At 40.3% G+C, this 22,025-nt stretch overlaps 1 protein-coding gene and 1 pseudogene across 5 annotated transcripts in view; one reads left to right on the top strand and one right to left on the bottom strand.

Annotated features, from left to right (window-relative positions):
- The window catches only part of Csnk1g1 (casein kinase 1 gamma 1), a 165,548-nt gene that overhangs the window by 36,959 nt on the left and 106,564 nt on the right, over positions 1 to 22,025 (top strand). For 3 of the 5 annotated variants that reach the window (XM_017798997.2, XM_008836295.3, XM_029564986.1), the window contains exon 2: positions 10,095 to 10,488. In XM_017798997.2, coding sequence (XP_017654486.1) covers positions 10,308 to 10,488 — 181 coding nt within the window. In that variant the 5' untranslated portion in view covers positions 10,095 to 10,307. Of the gene's footprint in view, positions 1 to 7,676; positions 7,959 to 10,094; positions 10,489 to 22,025 lie in introns of those variants that run through there. The other 2 variants (XM_029564984.1, XM_029564985.1) reach the window with 2 other exon arrangements.
- LOC108491011 lies at positions 6,436 to 9,198 on the bottom strand (annotated as a pseudogene).

Here is a 22,025-nt window from a genome sequence, read left to right as displayed (position 1 = left end):
CAAGGCTGGCCTTAAGCTCACAAAGATCTGCCTGCCTCTGCCTCCCGAGTACTGGGACTAAAGTTAAGGTTTTTAACTTCCAAATTTTAATTAAATTCTTGGTTTTATTAAGTTCAGTTTCATGGATCATTCATTTGGTGGTATGTGTAAGAAGTTATTACCAAACCCAAGGCCATTTAAATTTCTTCTATGTCTTATAGGGCTTGTGTACATTTGTGTTTTGTGTATATATCTGTGATCCACTTTTTAGTTAATTTTTGGGAAGGATATAATATGTGTCTATGTCCTTATGTGTCTATGTGTGTGAATGTGTCTGCGTGTGCAAGTATACACACAGATAATGTCTAATTTTTCTAACACTGTTTCTTGAAAATGCTCTGTTCTCCATTGAATTTCTTTTGCTCTTTTGTGAAAGATCAGTGTGACTGTAATTGTGTGGATCTACTTCTACTTCTGGGCTTTCTTTTCTATTTCAAAGATTTGCTTATTCTTTGACCAGTGTCATGATTATTAGAATTTTATTATAACATCTTGAAATCTCCAACTGTGTTTGAGTTCAGGGCCTGTTAGCCAACCATTCTACCACTGAGCTACATTCTGAGGTCTAGGAACTGAGAGCATGAGTTTTTTTCTTTAGTTTTACAAAAGGTTCATTTGTTCATGCTTCTCTGTGTAAGTGTAAGTGTAGGTGTATGTCTGCAAATTCGGAGGCCAGAAGAGGGAATCGGTTGCCTCAGAACTAAGTTACAGGTGTTGGCAGGATTCCTGGCTTTTTATGGGGTGTTGGGATCTGAACTCCGGTCATGACTGCACAGCAAGCACTCCTAACGTCTGAGCCATCTCTTTAGTCCCCTGAGCGTGAATTTTTAAATGTGAAATGTGAAAAAAAATGTAAGAAATAAAAATGGTTAGATTGGTATAGACTACTGAGCCCTGCTGTTTGTTTTTGTTTTGTTTTGTTTTGTTCTAGCTAAACCGATTTAGCCTTTCATTTGTAGTTGAATTGTCCTATATATAGTATTTGGGGAATATTGTTTTTAGTGTTTTGTGTTTGAGAGAGCATCTTCTGTAGCCCACACCAACTTCAAACTTTCTCCCTTTTATAGATGCTGACCTTGAACTACTAATCTTTCTGCCTCCACCTCCCAAGTATTGAGATTATATGTGTGTCCCACTGTGGTTGACTTTAGAAGTGAAGTTTTTTAAGATACTTGCTGATAATGTCTATAAAAGTTCAAATATGTGTGTTCACATACTGTATTACATATATTATAAGTAACTGACAAGAGCTGGGGAGATGTCTCAGTTGTTAAGAGCTGTTCTTGCAGAGGACTGGTGTTTGGTTACCAGCACCCACATGATGGCTAACAACTGTCTGTAAGCTCCAGTTCCAGGGGATCTGACGCCCTTTTCTGACTTCTGAGGGCATTGCACAACATGGGTGCACTTATATACATGCAGGTAGTACACTCATACACAGAAAATAAAAATATTAAAGTATTTTTTTAAAAATGAAAATAGCTTATTTACTAGAAAATAAACACCTACTTACTGCATTTATATAATTTTTCCCTTCTCTCCCCCTTTTCTAATGGAAATGAAAGAGCGGAAGTAATTTAAGAAAGTAGAAGCATGAGGTTTGCTTCTTGTCTTCTGTTGTCCTTGGAAACCGCCCCCCAATTTTTTTTTCTTTTTTTTTTTGAGACAGGTTCTCACTATATAGCCCTGGCTAGCCTGGGACTTGGTAATGTAGACCTGAGTGGCCTCAATGCAATCCAAAAGCATGAACTATCACCAGTGGAAGCTTTTTTTTTTTTTTTTTTTAAGATCCTTTCAATTCAACCCTGAACCTTTCCCAGGCTAGGCAAGTCTTCTATGATTGGTCTGTATTCCTTAGTCTGGAAGCCATTTTTTTAAAGGTTAAACTATAACTTAATGTTTGCTTTGTATGTTCTATTTGATTTGGTTGTTAAGTTGACTTTTTCTCATTATCAACAAATAACTATAAACAAATAATTTAAAATCCCTGTGAAATGGAAATCTTGACCTGTATTCAGACTAATAAACTTAAATAAATTAATGCTAGATACTTCATTTTGTTTTGAGACAGGGTTTCCTTTTGTAGCCTAGGCTAGCCTCTACCTCAAGATCCTCTAACTTCTTCTCAAGTGTTAGAATTATAGATATGACCCACCCTGCCTTCCAGTACTCGGTGGTATATGCCTTTAATCCCAGTACTTGGGAGGCAGAGGCCAGCAAATCACTGTGAGATCAAGGCCAGCCTGGTTTCCATAGCAAGTTCCAGGCCAGCTGTGGCTATGGGGAAATTGTCTTAAAAGAAAAATTCTTTTAAATTGTGTGTATGGGGGTGTGTCATGCAGGCATGGGTGTACCCCAGAGTGATGTCAGAGGACACCTTCGGGTGTTGGTCCTAGAATTCTTACTTGACTGAGACAGGGTGTATTTGTCAGCATTGTCTGTGCCGGGCTAGCTGGTTTGAAAGCTTCTGGGATTCTCTTGTCTGTGCTTCCCATCCCATTGTAGACAAGCTAGGATTACAGATGTGTATACACTATCAGGTCTGGCCTTATGTTGGTTCTAGGAATTCAAATTCAGGTCCTTACACTTTTATGGAAAGTGCCATCAAACAAGACCATTATAATAACTACTTAATATTTTATGCGTATGAGTATATTGCCTGCATGCATGTAAGTGCACCCATGTTGTGCCATACCCTTGGAGGTCAGAAGAAGACATCAGGTCCCCTGGAACTGGAGCTACAGATGGTTAACCCTCATGTGGGTGCTGGGAATCCAACCCGGGTCCTCTGCAAGAGCAGTCAGTACTCTTTTAACTGCTGAGCCACCTCTCCAGCCCCAACTATTTAAAAATTTAAAGCATTAATTATATGTAAGAAACTTAAGATGTGACAAATTTCCTAACTTTAAAGACTGATAATCACATTCAATACTGGAGTATGTATTACGTATATAATAGGTGTTAAACAATGATATGGACAGTGATATTTCAAATGTTAATGATGAATCAGTTATAAAAGGTTTCACCAAGGACAGAGTATGTTGTATCTTAAAGACAAGCAAAAGAGGTAAGATACTGTCCTAAGTGTTAAGTTTGTGTTTATGTACTAACTTTTTCAGGCACAAATTTAAATAAAGAGATGCTGTTGAAGGGCTTCAAGTGACAAATTATGGAACAACAACAACAAAAAAATTAGAGTACTGGATAGAGAAGTAGGATTTTATTTGTTCTCCCTTTAGCTATGGCTGGCCTGAAATTCTGTATGTAGACCAGGCTGGCCTTGAATTCACATAGATTCACCTGCCTCTGCCTCCCAAGTGCTGGGACTAAAGGCATGTGCCACCAGGGAGACAGGGCTTCTTGTATCCCAGGGTAGCCTTGAACCTTGAACTTTCTAAGTAGGTGAGGGTGACTTTGAACTACTTACTCATCCCCCTTGTCTTCCCTGAGTGCTGAGATAATAGGTATCAGGCCTGGTGTCATGGCACATGCCTTTAAGCCCAGTCAGAGGCAGGGGGATCCCTAGTGCTGGGATTAAAGGTGATGCCACCACGCCCAGCTGACACTTTATTTTTTTAAAAGATTTATTTTATGTGTATGAGTTTATGCCTGTATGTATGTAAGTGCACCTGTGTCATGCAAGAGGAGGACAGTAGAGGGCATTGGATCCCCTAGAACTGGATGGTTACAGATGGTTGTTAGGTGCCATGTGGGTGCTGGGACTTGAACCCTTGTCTTCTGGAAGAACAGCAAGTATTCTTAACTGCTGAGCCATCTCTTCAGCCATAGATAATTGACATTTTAAATGCAAGTTTTTTAACATGTTTATGGGAAGTAAGTTGTTTTGTTTTGTTTTGTTTTGTTTTACAAGTAGGTATTATCAGCATCCTTTTCCCAGCTAATTGAATTTTTTTACTTTTCAGAGGTCTCTAGACTAGTATGTATAGTCTTCTCATACAGTCAAGGCTATTTGGATAATGAGAGTTGCCACTAATAGTTACTTGAATGTAAGTACAATAGAAAAGTTAATGAAAAGCATTACAAAAATAACCTCCATTTATTCAAAAGGAAAAAGAGTAAACAGAAATGGAAAAATATGAAGAGAAGTAAAATAGTGGTTTCCAAATCTTGTAAATGAGGCCATCAGACTATTGATGATGATGATGATGATGATGATTTTTTGGTCTCTTTGAGACCAGGCTGGGCCTGTCTTAGAGGACTGGGATTAATTAAACGTGTGTGCCACCACACCCGGCAGACTATTGATAATTTATGAAGGTAGAAGCATTGTTTGAATGCTTGTGTGGGCTAAGGCACATTCTATTTGTGTCCTGAAACAATTTGTAATATGAAGGAAGAAAATATAGCTGCCAGACATGTCTTCTGCAATTAAGATGGATTGATTTTTGCTGGGTATTGTGGTGCACACCTTTAGTCCCAGCACTCAGGAGGCAGAGGCAGGTGGATCTCTGTGAGTTCAAGGCCAGCCCGGTCTACATAGTGAGTTCCAGGCCAGCTGGGGCTACAGGGAGACCGTCTCAAAAAGACAAAAACAAAACAAAAAATAAATTTATGTTTTATTCTCCTCTTAATATTTTATTTGCCTTTTCTTATTACTGCTTGAGAGATGTGGATAAAAGACAAAGTTAATCAGAGGAAATTGGATACGGTTAGAAATAAGGAGAAATAGGAAATAGAAATCCAATAATTGTTCACTTTGTGTTGTCACTCAAGTTGTCTTTTTGTCTTTTTTTTTTTTTTAAGGGGGAGGCAAGTGTTTATCTTAAAGGTTATAGTTTATCATTGAAGGAAGTCAAGGCAGGAACTTAGTGCAGCAGCCTGAGACAGAAACTAAAGCAGAGACCATGGAGGAATGCTAGTTATTGGCTGGCTCATCTGCCTGTGAATGGCACCACCCACAGTGGGCTTGGCCCCTCTATATCAATTAGCAGTCAAGGGAATGCTCCACAGACATGCCCTAAGTCCATATTTTGTATATATATTTGCACACACGTGTGTCATGCAGTGCCTGCAGAGGTCACAAGAAGGCGATAGATTCCCCTGGAACTGGAGTTACAGATGGTTGTTAGCCACTATGTGGGTGCTGGGACCAGAACCCATATCCTCTGCAAGAGCAGCCAGTGCTCTTAACTAGAACTTACTATGTAGACCAGACTGGCCTCAGTCTCACAGAGATCTGCCTGCCTCTGCCTCCCAAATGCTAGGATTAAAGGCATGGGCCACCATGCACTGTGATTTAAAAAAAAAAAAATTATTATTATTATTTTTTTTGGTCTTTTTGAGACAGGGTCTCCCTATAGCCTCAGCTAGCTGTCCTGGAACTCACTATGTAGACCAGGCTGGCCTTAAACTCACAGACTCACAGAGTAAAATTTTTTAAATTTAATTTTAATTACATGTGTCTGTGTTAGGGATATGTGTGTGTACATGAAGGTCCCCACAGAAGCCAGAAGAGGGTGTCAAGTCCCCTGAAGCAGGAGTTACAGGCAGTTGTAATCCATGTCTTGTGGGTACTGGAAACCAAAAATGGATTCCCTGAAAAAACAGGAAATGCTGTTAACCACTGAGCCCCTCACATTACAGTGTTAATATAGGAAAGCAAAATAACATAAAAATGCAGAATAAGCTTATTTTAACTACTGTTGTACTGCAAGTATGTATGTGCCCATTGTATAGTAAGCTCGCTCACAACTTAATACATGTGATTGTACTATTAGGAAATTAGAAATCTTTTTTTTTTTTTTTTTTTTTTTACTAAAAAAAAGATTGTATTAGAAGCATTCAGATTGTCAACAAAACAGCTGCAATTTTTTTTTTTTTTGCAATTACAGAGTGGTATTCAGTTAACAGAACAGTTATTTTTGTATAAGCTGCATCAGTGACAACTAAAGATGAAAAAACTACATCCCCATAGATAACTGATCTGTGCTGTGCACCAAGAGCCTGCTTTAAATTCTCACACCAGTTTATAGCCCCCATACTGTACCAGGCAAGGCTAGTGGCTGTTGAAAATACCACCAGGACAGAACAGGGCTATCTAAAGACACATTTCGTAGTATGTTAACTATACAAAAAAAAAAAGGAAAAAAAAGACACTGTACAGTTTAAAAACAAGTCTTACAGCCTTACATTTCAACTTTTTTTTGTCTTTTTGAGACAGGGTCTCCCTGTAGCCCCAGCTGTCCTGGAGCTCACTATGTAGACCAGGCTGGCCTTGAACTCACAGAGATCCACCTGCCTCTGCCTCCTGAGTGCTGGAACTAAAGGTGTACGCCACCATGCATGGCCTCAGTTTTTTTCTTTAAAACGAGTGAGTTGTGTACAGGAGGGTTAAATGCTTTATAGACAAGGAAAAAAAACTGTACTAGAACAAACTTAATCATCAGCTTCTTCATCTTCCTTTTTCTTGCTCTTTTCAGTCTTGGCAACTGCCTTTTTTGCAGCATCAGGTTTTCCTTTAGCTCTGTAGGCAGCAGTATCCTATTTGTATGTCTCCTTCGGCTTGTTCAGGGTCCGAAAAATTCCCTGAATTGACCACTTGGACACTTGAGACTCAGGAGAACTTAACTGCTTTATTGAAACTGACTGGCCGGGGACGTAGGCAAGCTCAGGAGCTACACTGCGACCCAAAGCTGTGGAAACACAGGCCTTTTAAGCACAAAAACCACAGAGCAGGGGATTTCTATAGAATCCATAAACAAAAGAACCAGGAAAGGATTTGAACAATCTAGGGCTGATTTCCAGAGCCTTAACCTATGCAGCCATTGGCTAGCTTACTTGGGGCAGAACGTTCTTCCTCTTCTGCCCCTGGACCATTTCCATAGAAACCATAAACAGATGTACCAGGAAAGGGTTTGAACAGTGGAGGGGATTTCCAGAGTCAGGTGGAGGGCAGCTCTTTTTCAGAGGACAGGGAGGGGGTCTGAGGGGCACTCTCCTTCAGGCTTAGTGGCCTTTTCTCATAGGCTGCTTGTTATCTGAAGCAGTGTTGTTCCACATCTCTTCCTGTTTCTTTGCAACATCACCAATAGATAAGCCCAGCTCCTCTTTGATTTTGGGGAGATACTCAGAGCAGAACAAGAAGAGAGGGGATGTAGGCCTCTTGGGTACATTGGAATCTTTGAACTTCTTTTTTGTTTCCCCTTTAGGAGGCATATAGGTTTTCATTTCTCTTTCATAATGAGCCTTGTCAGTCTTTGCCATGTCTTCAAACTTTACTTTTTCTTTAGCAGGCATGGTCTTCTACTTCTCTGAGCACTTCTTGGAAAACTCTGAGAAATTGACAGAAGCGTCTGGGTGTTTCTTCTTGTGCTCCTCCCAGCAACTTTGCACAAAGAATGCATATAATGACATTTTGCGTCTTGGCTTCTTAGTTGTTTTTCCTCAGCGAGGCACAGAGTCGCCCAGTGCCTGTCTGGCTCTCACTTGACCTGGCACTGTCTGTATAGAGCTCAATGTACTGCAGTAGCTATGAGAACGGCAGCCAGACACAGCCTCCTCACTCTGCTCTGTCGAAATCTTTAAAAGTCTTAAAGATTTCAGGAAAATAGAACTGTAAGTATGTTTAAAATGTGAATGGTGATTAATCATAGATTTTTTTTTTTTTTTTTTTTGAGACTGGGGAGAAGACTCAGTGAATACAGTGCTTACCACACAATTGTGAGGACTCAAGTTTGGATTCTCAGAACACACATAAAAAATCCAGGAGATCAAGGTGGCCAGCCTGTAATCCCAGTGCCTGGAGGCAGAGGCCGGATCCTGGGGCAAGCTGGCTGGCTAAACGGGTGAATTGGTGAGCTCCCTGTTCAGCAGGAGACACTGCCTCAGTAAAGAAAGTGGAGTTTGATTGTGGAAGCCACCCGGTGTCAATCTTTAGCTTCTACACTCACACATAACAGGTACAAACATGCATCCCCATACATGCATGCACACCACACACATGCAAAAAAAAAAAGAATGTTTTGAGAATGTTTTCTTTTGTCAGGCACAGTGGCGCACACTTTTAATGCCAGAGGCAGAGGTCGGCGGATCTTTGTGAGTTCCAGGCCAGCTGGGGCTACAGGGAGAACCTGTCTCAAAAAGACCCCTCCAAAAGAATATTTTGTTCATACACCACACCATAATAAACAGAGAAGACTTACATGACCCCAGAGGTGTGGAGATTTCTACCCACCAACAGTTAAGCAATGAATTCAGTAGAAATCAGACACTATCTTGGTGTCCTAACTCAACTCAAATCTTGAGACATCATCAGGTCCTATAAGTTGAGCACACATAGTCCTTAAAACTGCCCTTACTACAATTGGAAGTTTGTGGTTGTTTCGCAAGTGGTTTTTGACACAACTGGCTATAACTAGCTTCCCTCTCCCTTTTCTGAATTCATTTGTTTTGAGCAGTTCACAAAACTAAAACTCATGGAAACATCATTTTCTGATTTGTTATGGAGAATATTACAAAAGGTGCAGGGTGAAGAGATGGTGAGATATTTGGGAAGGGGTGTAAGGCTTTCATGCCCTCTCTGAGCATGCTGCCTCTAGGAACCTCAGTGTTTACACGTATCTGCCCCTTTGGATATTTATGGAGATTTTATTTGCATTGTCATGAATTAAAGAACAGGATGTGATCTAATACTGATAGTGGGAAACCTAGTGAGGCCTGTCTAGAAACATCTTGACCTCTGCAGCATTCTCTCTTCTGGGGTGTTGGGGCTATCATTTCTGTTGTTTCAGGTTGAGCAGCTTATGCTTTAGTGGGAATTTTTTTTAAAGTAGGATTTACTGGCATAAGAAATAAGGATTTTCATGAAATGAGGGGCAGGGGTGTCTCTATGGTCTACTGTCAAACAAGGTGGGGCTGAGAATTTCTTTATGGTCAGCAGCTCCAAAAATGGGAAATATAAGACAGACATTTTGGTTCGCATGGCTCACCTTTTTGGAAAAAAAATTCTAGTTCCTTTGATCTGCCATGAGGAGAAAAGGATCAGGTGAAAGAGATTAAAAGTCAGATAGAGGCCCTGCTTTCTGAGGCTTAATGAGCTCCATTATTCTAAATCATTTAGGAAGGAATGTTGGCCATGGGAGTAATGGGCCAAGGCACCATGGGCAAAATCCAAAACTTACCATAATATCGCTGATACATGAATTATCAAATATAGCAATAAAATGATCTTGTAAACTTTTGTGTGGGGCTCAGTTTTTACATGGGATACTGCAGACTTTTTATTGGGATGAGGGTTAGGATTTTTAGTTCTCTGGCTTTATTTTCAGTTTGGGTTTCTACAAAGGATTTCTGTCAGTTACCCTACCCTTGCATGCTAAGTCCATAGCAAAAGCTAGGGCAAAAGTTAAGCTTTCAGTACCAAGTAGGGTTTTAAAAAAAAATCCCTTACAAAAGTATCATGCCAGTCTTTACCTTTTCATTCATTTTTTTTAAAAATGCAGACTTGGGATTTTAGTAAATACACTTTAATATGTTTAAGCATTAGGATTAATTGAGAAAGAGGCATTTGGAGAGAAGGACATGGCTGAGAGCGTGAGTGTAGGCTTCTTGGAGGCACTTGTCACTTTGGATTCCATGATTGTTGCCAGTGTGCAGTAAGTGGTGGGGACAGGGAGGAGAGACCGTGAATAGCCTTATTTCTCTAAGTTCCGGACAAACTTAAAAAGACCTTTTTAAGTTAAGCTGTGGGCAATTTATTTATGTTGACTTTAACCCTTTCTGTTTTACATACTTCTGTTACACAGTGAATAATTAAAAAATATTTTTCTTTTTGATTACATGGACATTACTATATGAAAATGTTTCATATTAAATGCTTGCATTTTCCCTTAGTTTCCATGGTTTTCAGTCTTCTAAGCCATGAATAATTAATCCACGAGGCCTAACTTAAAAGTTACAAAAGTAAAGCCTATTGCAGGAAACTCAGACGATCTGCTGCTCATCGTTGGATAGAATCCATTTAAATTAGTAGTGAGTTTCTCAATTTCCTTTAAGATTTGTTTTTTAACTGTATGTTTTCTTGATTTTTTACCCAGGTTATAAAATGTTCTCCTGTGCCTGAGACCTACAGACTACATGCTCTTCAGAACTAATTAATGGTTTTTCATCTCTTGGAGTTGCATGAGAAGCATAAATATGGTGCCAAAACTCCTTTTCATTCTCTGATTGCTGTTGATTTGGACATACTTCTGTGTTGAAGAGAAGTTTACACACTGAGGCTGTTCATTGTTCATAGACGGGTGTAGATCATGGACCATTCTAGTAGGGAAAAGGATGAAAGACAACGGACAACTAAAACTATGGCACAGAGGAGTACACACTGCTCCCGACCATCTGGCACCTCAACATCCTCTGGGGTTCTCATGGTGGGACCCAACTTCAGGGTTGGCAAGAAGATAGGGTGTGGGAACTTCGGAGAGCTCAGATTAGGTAAGAGGTTGGTTATGTCAGTGACTTCCACAAACATCGCTAACAATTGCGGTCATCTTTGGTATGTTTCAGGTTCGGCAGTTTATGCTTTAGCGGGAAATTTCTTTTTGTTTTTGGTCTTTTTGAGACCAGGTCTCCCTGTAGCCCCAGCTGGACTGGAACTCACTTTGTAGACTAGGTTGGCCTTCTGCCTCCTGAGTGCTGGGATTAAAGGTCTGTTATTTTTATTTTAGGTGTGTGAGTGTATTGCCTGCATGTGTATAAAGGGGGCTATAGCTATTATCAGTCATGATGTTATTATCCAAGGCTTATCTCGCTTTATGTGTGATATGTTGTTAAATTTTCCACCAATTCATAGGTTTTATGTTTTTAAAATTTTCAAAGATTAAAAAAATTATTTTTCAAAGATTTTATTCATTTTTATTTTATGTATATGAGTGTTTTGCCTGCATGTATGTAAGTGTACCTGTGTATGCAATGTCTGAGACCAGAAGAGGGTGTCAGATCCTCTGGGACTAAAGTTTGGGATGGTTGTTAGCTGCCATGTGGGTGCTGGGAAGTGAACCCAGGTCCTCTGCAAGAGCAGCCAGTGCTCTTAACTACTCAGCTATCTCTCCAGCCCAGTTAATTTGCTTTTGAGAAAGGTTATCACCATGCAACACTAGCTAGCCTGAAACTCAGTATGTAGACCAGGCTGATCTTGAGCTCATGGAGATCTTCCTGTCTCTGCCTCCTGAGTGCTGGGAACACAGGCATGTGCCATCACTCCTGGCAGAAAACTACATACCTTATAAATGTAGATCAGCTTGGAGAACATTAAAAAGATCTTGACTACATCCTTTTTTTTTTTTGGTCTTTTTGAGACAGGGTCTCCCTGTAGCCCCAGCTGTCCTGGAACTCACTATGTAGACCAAGCTGGCCTTGAACTCACAGAGATCTGCCTGCCTCTGCCTCCCAAGTGCTGGGATTAAAGGTATGTGCTACCACGCCTGGCTTGCATCTTTTTCTTAAGAAGTATTTATTTTTACTTACGTATCTGTGTGAGTATATATCTTGTATATGTGGGTTCCTGCAGAGACTAGAATTGGGCATTAGAGCTTCTGCAGCTGGAGTTAGAGGTGGTTGTGAGCCACCTGATGTGGGTACTAGGAACTGAACTCGGGTCCTCTGCAAGAGCAACAAGCGCTAGTAAGTGTTGATTGATGTCTCCAGTTTCTTCTTTTTCTTAATAATGGTTGAGGTTATGTATCATTATGAAAATTCTCTGTAAGGAACTTTTAAAAACTCTTGGAGGAATGGGAGAGTAGCAACATGATATGGTTGTTATTTGGTACCTCTGCTACTTCTAATGATTCTGTTTAAAAAAAAAAAAAAAAAAAAAAGGAAAACAAATCTTACCTATGTTTTACCCTTTTCATTCTTTGGAGAAAAATCATAAGCCATTGAATTTAAAGATTCTGAGAATGAATTGATTTAATCACAGAAGGCTAGCAACCTGGAGTTGGACCTGGCCAGGGTAATGAAAAGGCCTTTATATTTAGAAATGTGTTCATATTCAGGATAGCAAAGCCAGCAGATGCTATGAGAATAGAAGTACGATGTGTCGTTTCACATTGCGTGACTTCCTAGCAACCACTCAGTTACTTTAGTAACTAGTTTTGCAAGTATTCATTTATGCAATGGATTAGCTTTGTTTTACCATCATTGTACTACTTTGCATTAAATATATTATGGAATATACATTCACGTTATTGCTGAGAGGCAGTTTAATGCATATAAACTTCTGCATTCTCATAGAGTCAAAAAGTTACTTAATTTGGGGAAGAGAATGAAAAACATTGACAATCTGGTGTGGTGAACACTTTTAATCCAAGTACTCCTTTTAATTTCCGCACTCAGGAGGCTAAGGCAGGCAGATCTCTGTGAGTTCAAGGTCATCTTGGTCTATGTAGTGAGACATGTCTCAACCTTCCCCCAACCAGCCCCCAACAAAACTGGAAATTTATTTTCTGAAGTCTAAGATCTATTTTGTGAGTTTACAGGAAAATGGGAAAAAAATCCATTCACTTAAAAAGATAAATTTGTGAGCTGAAGAGATGGTTCAGTGGTTGAGGGTGTACTGTTTCTGCAGAGGAATCTGGTTCAGTTCCTAGCACCCATGTCACGGGGCTCACAACTGCCTGTAACTCCAGCTCCAGGGGATCAAATCAATGCCTTTGGCCTCCTCTGGCACCCACACACAGACACATAACTAAAAATAAATCTTAAAAGAAGATAAACGTGTGGTCCTTATATTTTAGAGTAGTAACATTTTTGTTTTCTCTTGTAAATCTAGAATAATTTTCATTTCTCTCTCTGTATCTCTGTCTGTCTCTCTACCTGTGTGCTGCCTACCCTCCCTCCCCACCCCCCACCTGCAACCTAGTCCTCACTTATACTCTCATTGTGTCTGCTTCAGCCTCTAGAGTGCTGGGCTTATAGGCTGCTGTTTCTTGTTTTAATTAGCCTTGTAGTTAGTAGAAAGAGCTTCACAATTGACTTTATTCTTGTGTTAACCATAAAGTAGGTTATGTACCCCATCTCTCTCCTCTTACCTTAGTGTAAGTTGAAGATACACAGTTAACAAAATGTGAAGTAGGAAGGGTTAAATTCAAGCAGCCAAGTGCATTTCTGCTTCAGTTCTTTGTGCCTGAAGAATCCATCCCTAAAATTTTGTAGATCTAGTTTTTTAAATTTTTGTTTATTTACCTTTTTTGCAGACAGGATCTAACTCTGGAGCTACAGCTCTGGTTGACCTGAAAAACTGTGCAGATCAGGCTAGCCTCAAACTCACAGAAATCCTCCTGCCTCTGCCTCCCCAAGTTCTGGGATGAAAGATGTGTGCCACCACACCATGCTCTTTCCTGTCTTTGAGGCTTTAGCTTCTAAGTCACTTTGTCAGATAAACTTGTGACTTTTTCTCCACTCTGATTTCAACTATCGTATTTCTCTTACAGCATGTTCTTCCCCATCAAATTTCTTTTTGTATTTATTTACTTGTTTGAGACATGTTAAATTCCCTTAAAAAGAATATCCTCTCAAAAAAAGAAGGCTGGATGTGGTGGCACATGGCTTTAGTCCAGCACTTGGGAGGCAGAGACAGGCAGATCTCTGAGTTCAAGGCCAGCCTGGTCTACATAGTGAGTTCCAGGACAGCTGGGCTACAGGGAGACCCTGTCTCAAAATGACCAAAGAAAAAAACCGTTCCTAGTCAAACTGGAAATTTATTTTCTGAAGTCTAAGATTTATATTGGGAGGTTATAGGAAAATGGAAAAGAATCTATTCGCTTAAAAAGATAAAATTTGGGGGCTTGAAAGCTGGATGGATCAGTGGTTAAGAGCACTGGCTGCTCTTGCAGGTTCAATTCCCAACACCCACATGATGGCTAACAACCATTCATAATGTAACTTCAGGTCCAGGAGATCCAGTGCCCTCTTCTGACTTCTGTGGGCATTGCATGACACAAGTGCACTTACATGCCAACAATACACTCATACACATAAAATAAAAATAATAAATACAGTATTTTAAAAAAAAGATAAATTTGTAAGCTGGAGAGATGGTTCAGTGGTTGAGTGTGTACTGCTGTTGCATGGGACCCCAGTTCAGTTCCCAGCATTGAGGTACTGGAGGGATGGCTCAGTGGTTAATAGTACTGGCTGCTCTTGCAGAGGTCCCAGGTTCAGTTCTAGCACCCGCATGGTGAGTAACAGCTGTCTGTAACTCTAGATCCAGGGGGATCTGATGCCCTCTTCTGACCTCTGTGGGCATTGCATGATATGGGCACACTTACATATCAACATGCAAAACACTCATACACATAAAATAAAAATTTGTGTTGGGTGTGTGTAATATGCTACAGTGTGCATGTGTAGATCAGAGGACAACTTCATGGAATCAGTTCTCTTTTTCTACCTTTATGTGTGTATTGAAACATCATTCCTGGGGCTTTGTGAACAAATGGCATCTCCTCAGAGATGGGGAATTAATGACAGACCAAAGTAAGGGTACCTCCAAGGTGAACCAGTGAATTTTATTGGGGTTATTTATAGGAGTATGGCTGAGGAATGTTGCTTACAGGAGCCGAAATGATTCACAAGACAGTTGTATCAACCAAAAGGCTACCCTGGCATGGGCAATACAGCTCACAAAAGATGGAAACCTGGGGCCTACTATACAACGGTAGAGAGCCTACAGGTGTCTTTTCCAGGCAGCTCAGTTGGTCTGAATCTCCAGCTTGGTTGGTCTCTGTCTTTTCTAGGTGACTCATCTTGTCTGAATGTCTCTCAGCAGTCCTTACAGCTTATGCTTACAGAGGGAGAGCCTTAATGAATCTGGTCAGTTACAGGGACTTTCTGAAACATTTGAGTTGCTTATTTCCTGAGCTTAAGAAGTTTCCCTGGGGTATGGAATGTTTCACTTACCTTAAAATATCCTGTATCTTAAAGCACTTCCCTCCAAGATGGAATTTAACTGGTCTACATAGCAAATTCCAGGGCAGCTGGGGCTACAGGGAGACCCTGTCTCAGAAAGACAAGGAACAGAATGTTGACATGCCTCAGCAAGTAAATGTGTGTGCCACACAAACAGCAACTTCAGTTTGATCCCTGGAGCCCATCGAGGAAGGAGCAAACTGACTCCCAAGCATTGTACTCTGACCTCCACACATCCACACATGCACTGTGGCACACATACCCACACTGATCAAGTACATGATACATGTGGACATCATATGTACACATAATAGTAGTAAAAAAATTTTTGGGGGGGGGTCTTTTTGAGACAGGGCCTCCCTGTAGCTCCAGCTGTCCTGGAACTCACTATGTAGACCGGGCTGGCCTTGAACTCACAGAGATCCGCTTGCCTCTTCCTCCCGAGTGCTGGGATTAAAGGTGTGCTCAACCATGCCCAGCAATGAGATCTTTTAAAAAAAAAATATTTTATTATTTTTATTTTATATGTATGCATGTATGTAAGTGTACCCATGTCATGTAGGGCCCGAGGAGGACAGAAGAGGTCATTGGATTCCCTGGAACTGGAGTTACAGACAGTTGTTAGCTGCCATGTAGGTTCTGGGATTCAAACCCAGTTCCTCTCTAAGAACAGTCAGTGCTCTTAACAGTTTAGCCATCTCTTCAACCTCAAGATAGAGTGTTTTTTTTATCTCAGAGGAAGTTGCTGCACAGCAGCTTGGGGTCTGGGAGGTCCAACTTTGACTTGCAAGTGTTTTGCATGCTGAGCCATTTTGTTGGGCTCAACTTCTTTTTTAAAATTAACTACATTGATCAGAGTGCATGATTTTTATTTTCTTTTTTGCTTATACCTGATTTTTGTTTTCTATTTTTCTTATACATTGTCTCATGTAGCCCAGGCTGATCTCAAATTCCCTGTGTAGTAATGCTGGCCTTGAACATTTCATTTTACTGCCTCTACCCTCCCTAATGCTGGGATTTCAGTTGTGTACCTCCCTTTGCTTGAACATAATTCCCTTGGAGTTCAGAAATTTTCTGGTTTTTGTTGTTATTTATGAAATAGAGTGTATGCTTAGTTGGAGAGAGCAGTAAGTAAAGGCCTTAATGTTTAGGTACATAGACCCAAAACAATAAAAATAATGTCAATTTTAGTACATTTTTTCCTTTTACTTCCTGTTTTTGCTCTTGCATTTTTTGGGACAGTGTCTCACTGTGTAGCTCTGGGTGGCCTCAAAATCTCTATCCTGCCTCAGTCTCCAGAGTACTAGTATTAAGAGTTATACCACCATGTCTTGCCTGATTAGGACTGTAGTGCAGATCCCCAGAACTAATGTAAAAAGTTGGGCTGGTGTGGTACCACCCCTAATCTCAGCACTCAGGAGACAGAGACATAGGATTCCAGGGGAAAGTTGGCAGGAGACCCTTCCTTAGCAAATAAAGTGGCGAACGATTGAAGAAGAATTCCCCCCCCCCTCCGGCTCAGTGTCAACTTTTGACCTCTACACACAAATACACACACAAAAATTAAAAACAGAAATCACCATGCGGGTGTTAACACACGATCAGAGTAATCAGATGATGACTTGTAGCGCTGGTCTGGCTGGGAGAGGGAGGGATGCTGGAAGAAGAAAGAATAGCAAGATGAACAGAAGGATAATTGCTGCCTTTGATCTTTTACTTCTATTCTACATCCCTATTTCTGAGCAACACTTTTATTTACTTAGAATAAAGGAATGTATAAAATTTGTCACCTTTTCAAGTGAGCACATATACTTTGATATTAGAAAAAGCAGTAGACAAAACCCAAAAAATTGCTTTAAAACACTTTTAGTATTAAGTTTTCCCCTAGGGCCTATGACCTAGCCAGCCATAGGTTTTTGGCCCAGTCAACAGTACCAGGTATGATTCCACCTTGTAGAGAGGTCTCTAAATCCAATCAGGGAGTAGTTGGTTACTCTCAAAACATTCATGTCACTATTGCATCAGTGGGCATACCTTGCCAGGCCAGTCATTATTATGGCTCTCAGGATTCATGGCCAGTTAAGACTCAAAATTACTTTTCTCCCCCAACAGTGTGTATAGATAGGCAGGGAAGGTAGAAAATAGAGTGTGGGGAGGGATAACTAATGTAAAATAATTTTTTTTGGTCTTTTTGAGAAAGGGTCTCCCTATAGCCCCAGCTGTCCTGGAACTCACTATGTAGACCAGGCTGGCCTTGAACTCACAGAGATCTGCCTGTGTCTGCCTCCCGAGTGCTGGGATCAAAGGTGTGCGCCACCATGCCCGCCTTGAAAAGACTTTTAAATCCATATGGGAAGCTGGGCGTGGTAGTGCATGCCTTTAATCCCAGCACTTGGGAGGCAGAGACAGATCTCTGTGAGTTTGAGGCCAACCTGGTCTACGTAGTAAGTTCCAGGCCAGAAGGGACTACAGGGAGACCCTTTCTCGAAAAAAAAAAAAAAAGGAGACCTACTGTAGAAGCTTCCTAAAGTATAATATACATATATAAAAGTAAATGGTATTACCCTAAGGGGGTAGAGCAGTGCCTCTCCCATAGGCTATCAAATAAAAAGCCAAGTGCCCTATATGGGTTACCTCTTTTTCAGTTGTTAGTCAGTGGGGTTCCATAGATCCCTAGCCCCTAAATATTACAAGCTGTTGCTATTGCTCTTGGCTACTCTCCAGAACTTGATAAGAGACTGTTGTTGAAGACACCATGTCCTTGAGCCATAAGTCATGGAGAAATCAAACTGGTACCAACCTAGAAGCTTCATCTCTGCCGACTAGCAGCTCTCATACTTCTAAAGTAATTTTGAAGATTTAACAGAGAAAGTATCAGTTGTGATGGTTAAAGTGTCATCTTGCTGAAGTTAGAATCACCTAGAAATGGGCCTCTGAGCAAATCTGTTTGGGGACTCTCTTGATTGTCTTAATTGTGCTGGTAAAAATCTGTATGTGGATGGCACCATTCCCTAGGCAGAACAGAGCATCCTGGACTTTTTTAAGAGCGAAGAAAGCAAGGTGATTACTAGCATGCATGCATTTCATTTATTTATTTATGTTTCTTAAAATTTTTTTTTACATTTGTATGTGTATAGATTAGAGGATAACCTGTGTGTGTAGTTTCTCTTTAAAATGTATTATTTTGATTTTTTTTTATGTGTATGAGTGTTACGTCTACATGTATGGAAGTGCACCCATGACATGCAATGCCCTTGGAGGACAGAAGAGGCCAGAGTTACAGACAGTTGTTAGCTGCCATGTAGGTGCTGGAATTCGGACCCCAGTCTTCTGCAAGAGCAGACAGTGCTCTTAACTGCTGAGCCAGCTCTCAAGCCCCTAAAATGTATTTATTTTTAAAATTATATGTGTATAATTTGTTTTGCCTGCACTAGTGTACTAGTGTCATGCAGTGTCTGCAGAGGCCAGAAGATGTCATCATATCCCCTAGAACTGGAATTATGAATGGTTGTTAGTTACATTGTGGGTGCTGGGAACCAAACTTAAGTTCTCTCCAAAGCAATCAGTGCTCTTACCCACTATACCATCTCTCTAGCCCCTGTATTTTGTTTTGCTTTTGTTTTTTTGCTTTTTGATAGAGAGTCTCACTAAGGAGTCCTGGCTGACCTGGAGCTCACTATAGATCAGGCTGTCCTCAGATGCACAGAGACCTGCCTTCCTCTACCTCTGCCTTCTGAGTCCTGGCATTAAAAGCATGTGACACCATGCCTGACCCAGTTTTTGTTTTGTTTTGTTTTTTTCTAGCATGTTTGTTCTAGGGATCTGATGGTCAGCCCATTTACCTACTGAGCCATCTTGCTTGCTTATCTATTTCTCCTTGTCTACAGATACAGTGTGGCCAAGCTCCTTCCACTGGAATTTCCCCACCATAATGGACTGTAACCTAGAGCTATGAGCTAAAATAAATCATTCCTTTTTTTTTAAAATTTATTTTTCTTTTTGAGACAGGGTCTCCCTGTAGCCCCAACTGTCCTGGAGCTTGCTATGTAGACCAGGCTGGCCTGGAACTCACAGAAATCCTCCTGCCTCTGCTTCCTGAGTCCTGGGATTAAAGATGTGTGTCACTACGCCCAGCCTGAATAAAATATATTTTAAAAGAAAATAAAATGGGGCCAGCAGGATGGTTCAGTGGATAAAAGCACTTGCTACCCAACCCATTGTGGAAAGGGAGAACCATTTCCTGAAAGTTGTTCTCTGACTCACTCACTCACTCACTCACTCACTCACTCACTCACTCACTGACTGTAGTATCTCTCCAATAGTAATAATAATGGTAAAATATTTTAAAAGAAAGTTAAAAAAAAATAAAAAAGAAAGTTAAAAAATCTCACTTAATGGGACAAAATAACGGAAAATCATGCATCTATTTAAGTGACTAGTTTTCAAAAAACATAAAGAACTCTTGTTAAACTTAATAAATGAAAAGACACCCGTTTTAAAATGAGCAAGCAGATGGGCCTAGAGAAATTGCTCAGTGTTAAGAGCATGTTGCTGCCCTTGCAGAGGACCCTGAGTGTGACACTATAAGAAAGTCATAGAAACTAGATCAATCTCTATTCCAAGCTTTTCATCTCAAAATGAAGCAATTGGAAGTGGTTTTCAATCAGTTTTTTAAGATAGCTTTTGTTTGTTTCTTTGTTTTGAGACAAGGGTCTTCCTGTAGCCCCAGCTGGCCTAGAACTTGCTGTTATCACTTGCCTAGAACCAGGCTGGCTTTAAACTCAGAGTGATTGGCCTTCCTCTTCCTAGTGCTGGGGTTAAAGGCATGTACCACCACAGTGAGTCTGACCCTGGCCTTCTTAATGAGAACTTGTCTCTAAACATATAGGTAAAATATTGAGAAATAAAATAAATATTTGAATGTATTTACTTCATACCCCACTAATGTACCATAAAAGTACAGTTTAGAAAATATCTCAACATTCTGTCTGTCTTGTTAATAATAAACATGCTGTGCAACACCGTGAGTGGCTGTACTTCAGCCACAATAAATTTTTTATGATATACTATATATTAGGCTGAAGCTCAGTTTTTAGAATGCTTGCCTACCGTATATGAAGCTCTGGGTTTGATCCCCAGCATCATAAACTGGGTGTGGTGACACAAGCCTATAATCTCAGTACTTGGGTGGTAGAGGCAAGAGGATCAGGAGTTCATGGCTGTCTACCTTTGATAACTTAGTTCATGGCCAGGCTTTGATATATGAGACTGTCTCCAAAACAAACAAAAAACCCAAGACTGTGGCTATAGCTCAGTGGTATAGTACTAGTCTAGCATGCGTGAGGTTCTAGGTTCAATATCCAGTACTGCCAAAAACCCAAAGAACCAAAAAGACTTTAAAAACACTACTAGTGTTGGAATCCCGTGAAAAAATTTGCCATAGAAATAAATTATCCTTGCCATTAATTGCTAAACATTTGAGAAGTGTTTCTGCATGTGATAGTAATATTAATAGTTTATATTTCATAAAAATAAAAAGTCAGCCAGGCATGGTGGTGCCTTTAATCCCAGCACTCTGGAGGCAGAGGCAGGCGGAGCTCTGTGAGTTCAAGGCCAGCCTGGTCTACATGGTGAGTTCCAGGACAGCTGGAGCTATAGGGAGACCCTGTCTCAAAAAGACCAAAATAAATAAATAAAATAAAATAAAATAAAATGTCAGGGCTGGAGAAATGACTCAGAGGTTAAGAGCACTTGCTCTTCTTCCAGAGAACCCAGGTTCAATTCCCAACACCCAATGGCAGCACTGCACATAGTATACACATACCAGTAAAATACCAGCAATCAAAACACTTGTACAAATAAAAATAAATAAATAAATAAATCATTAAAAAATTTAAAAAGTGTCTTCTGGCTTTAAAAAATATTATAATATCAGTTAATTATCTTCTTCCCCCTAATAATACTGCACACATAAAGAGATGTTCTCTGGCTGGAGGAAGGAATAGGCCTACCTGTCTTCTTTTCTTTAAATAGACATGGTAACTATTCTGAAGTACATAGTAGTGTTAGTTTCAAATGCCAGTTGCCTCAATTTCCTTCCCTCCCTCCCTCTTTTATATATTTTTATTTTAATTTATGTGTATGTGTATGTGTATGTCATGGGTGTGCAGATGGCCTCAAGAGACTAGAAAGAATGTGTTGGAAGTCCCTGGAGCTGGAGTTCCAGGCCGTTTTGAGTTGCCTGACAAAAGGGAACCTTGATCCTTTGGAAGAGCAGCAAGCATTCTTAATTGCTGATCCATCTTCTGTCTCCTGCCTCAATTTCTTTTTACTGGATTAAAAAAAAAAAAAAAAAGGTTTTAGGGGCTGGGCATGGCATGGTGGTACACACCTTTAATCCCAGCACTCCGGAGGCAGAGGCAGGCGGATCTCTATGAGTTCCAGGCCAGCCTGGTTACTTAGTGAGTTCCAGGCTGACTTGGACTACAGGGAGACCCTGTCTCAGATGAAAAAAAAAAAAGGTTTTTAGATACTAGTGTACTACTAGATACTAGTAGTACTAGTGTACTACTTTCACTTTAGGGCAAGAAAATATCACAGCTGGAGAGCTAGTTAAACTGGGAACTTCACACTCTATGTTTCTTTAACTGTGAGTCTTAAGAACTGAGATCTTTTGGTTCTTTGAAATAATGTTGTGTCTGAGTGAAGCTTATGGTAAATGTTGCTTATAGGTGACTTACTGAAACAGGAAGTCTTTCTTCAGATGTTTTTATGGCAGCATCATGTCCAGGCTGCTCCTTCAAAAGGGCTGAGTTTAGATTTAAAAGCTCTCAAACTACTGTGTAATGCAGTTTCTCTGCCACTAACAATAGAACCCAGAGCAGGAATTCCACTTGTGGAGTTTATGCAACAGATACTAAAAGCTTTGAGTGCTTGGGATCATTGCCAGCTCATCGATAGAATTTTCAATCCATTAAACTGCTTGCTTTTCCTTACACCTATTGATATATTTTTCTGTATATTTTTAGCTGAAGTAGTTATTCATTTTAAATGGGTAGGATTTT

This window comes from Nannospalax galili, unplaced genomic scaffold, assembly GCF_000622305.1.
Source record: "Nannospalax galili isolate Female #2095 unplaced genomic scaffold, S.galili_v1.0 scaffold54, whole genome shotgun sequence".
Taxonomy (NCBI): domain Eukaryota; kingdom Metazoa; phylum Chordata; class Mammalia; order Rodentia; family Spalacidae; genus Nannospalax; species Nannospalax galili.
The sequence above is the reverse complement of the archived record's forward strand: the minus strand, read 5'-3'. Positions and strand labels throughout refer to the sequence as shown.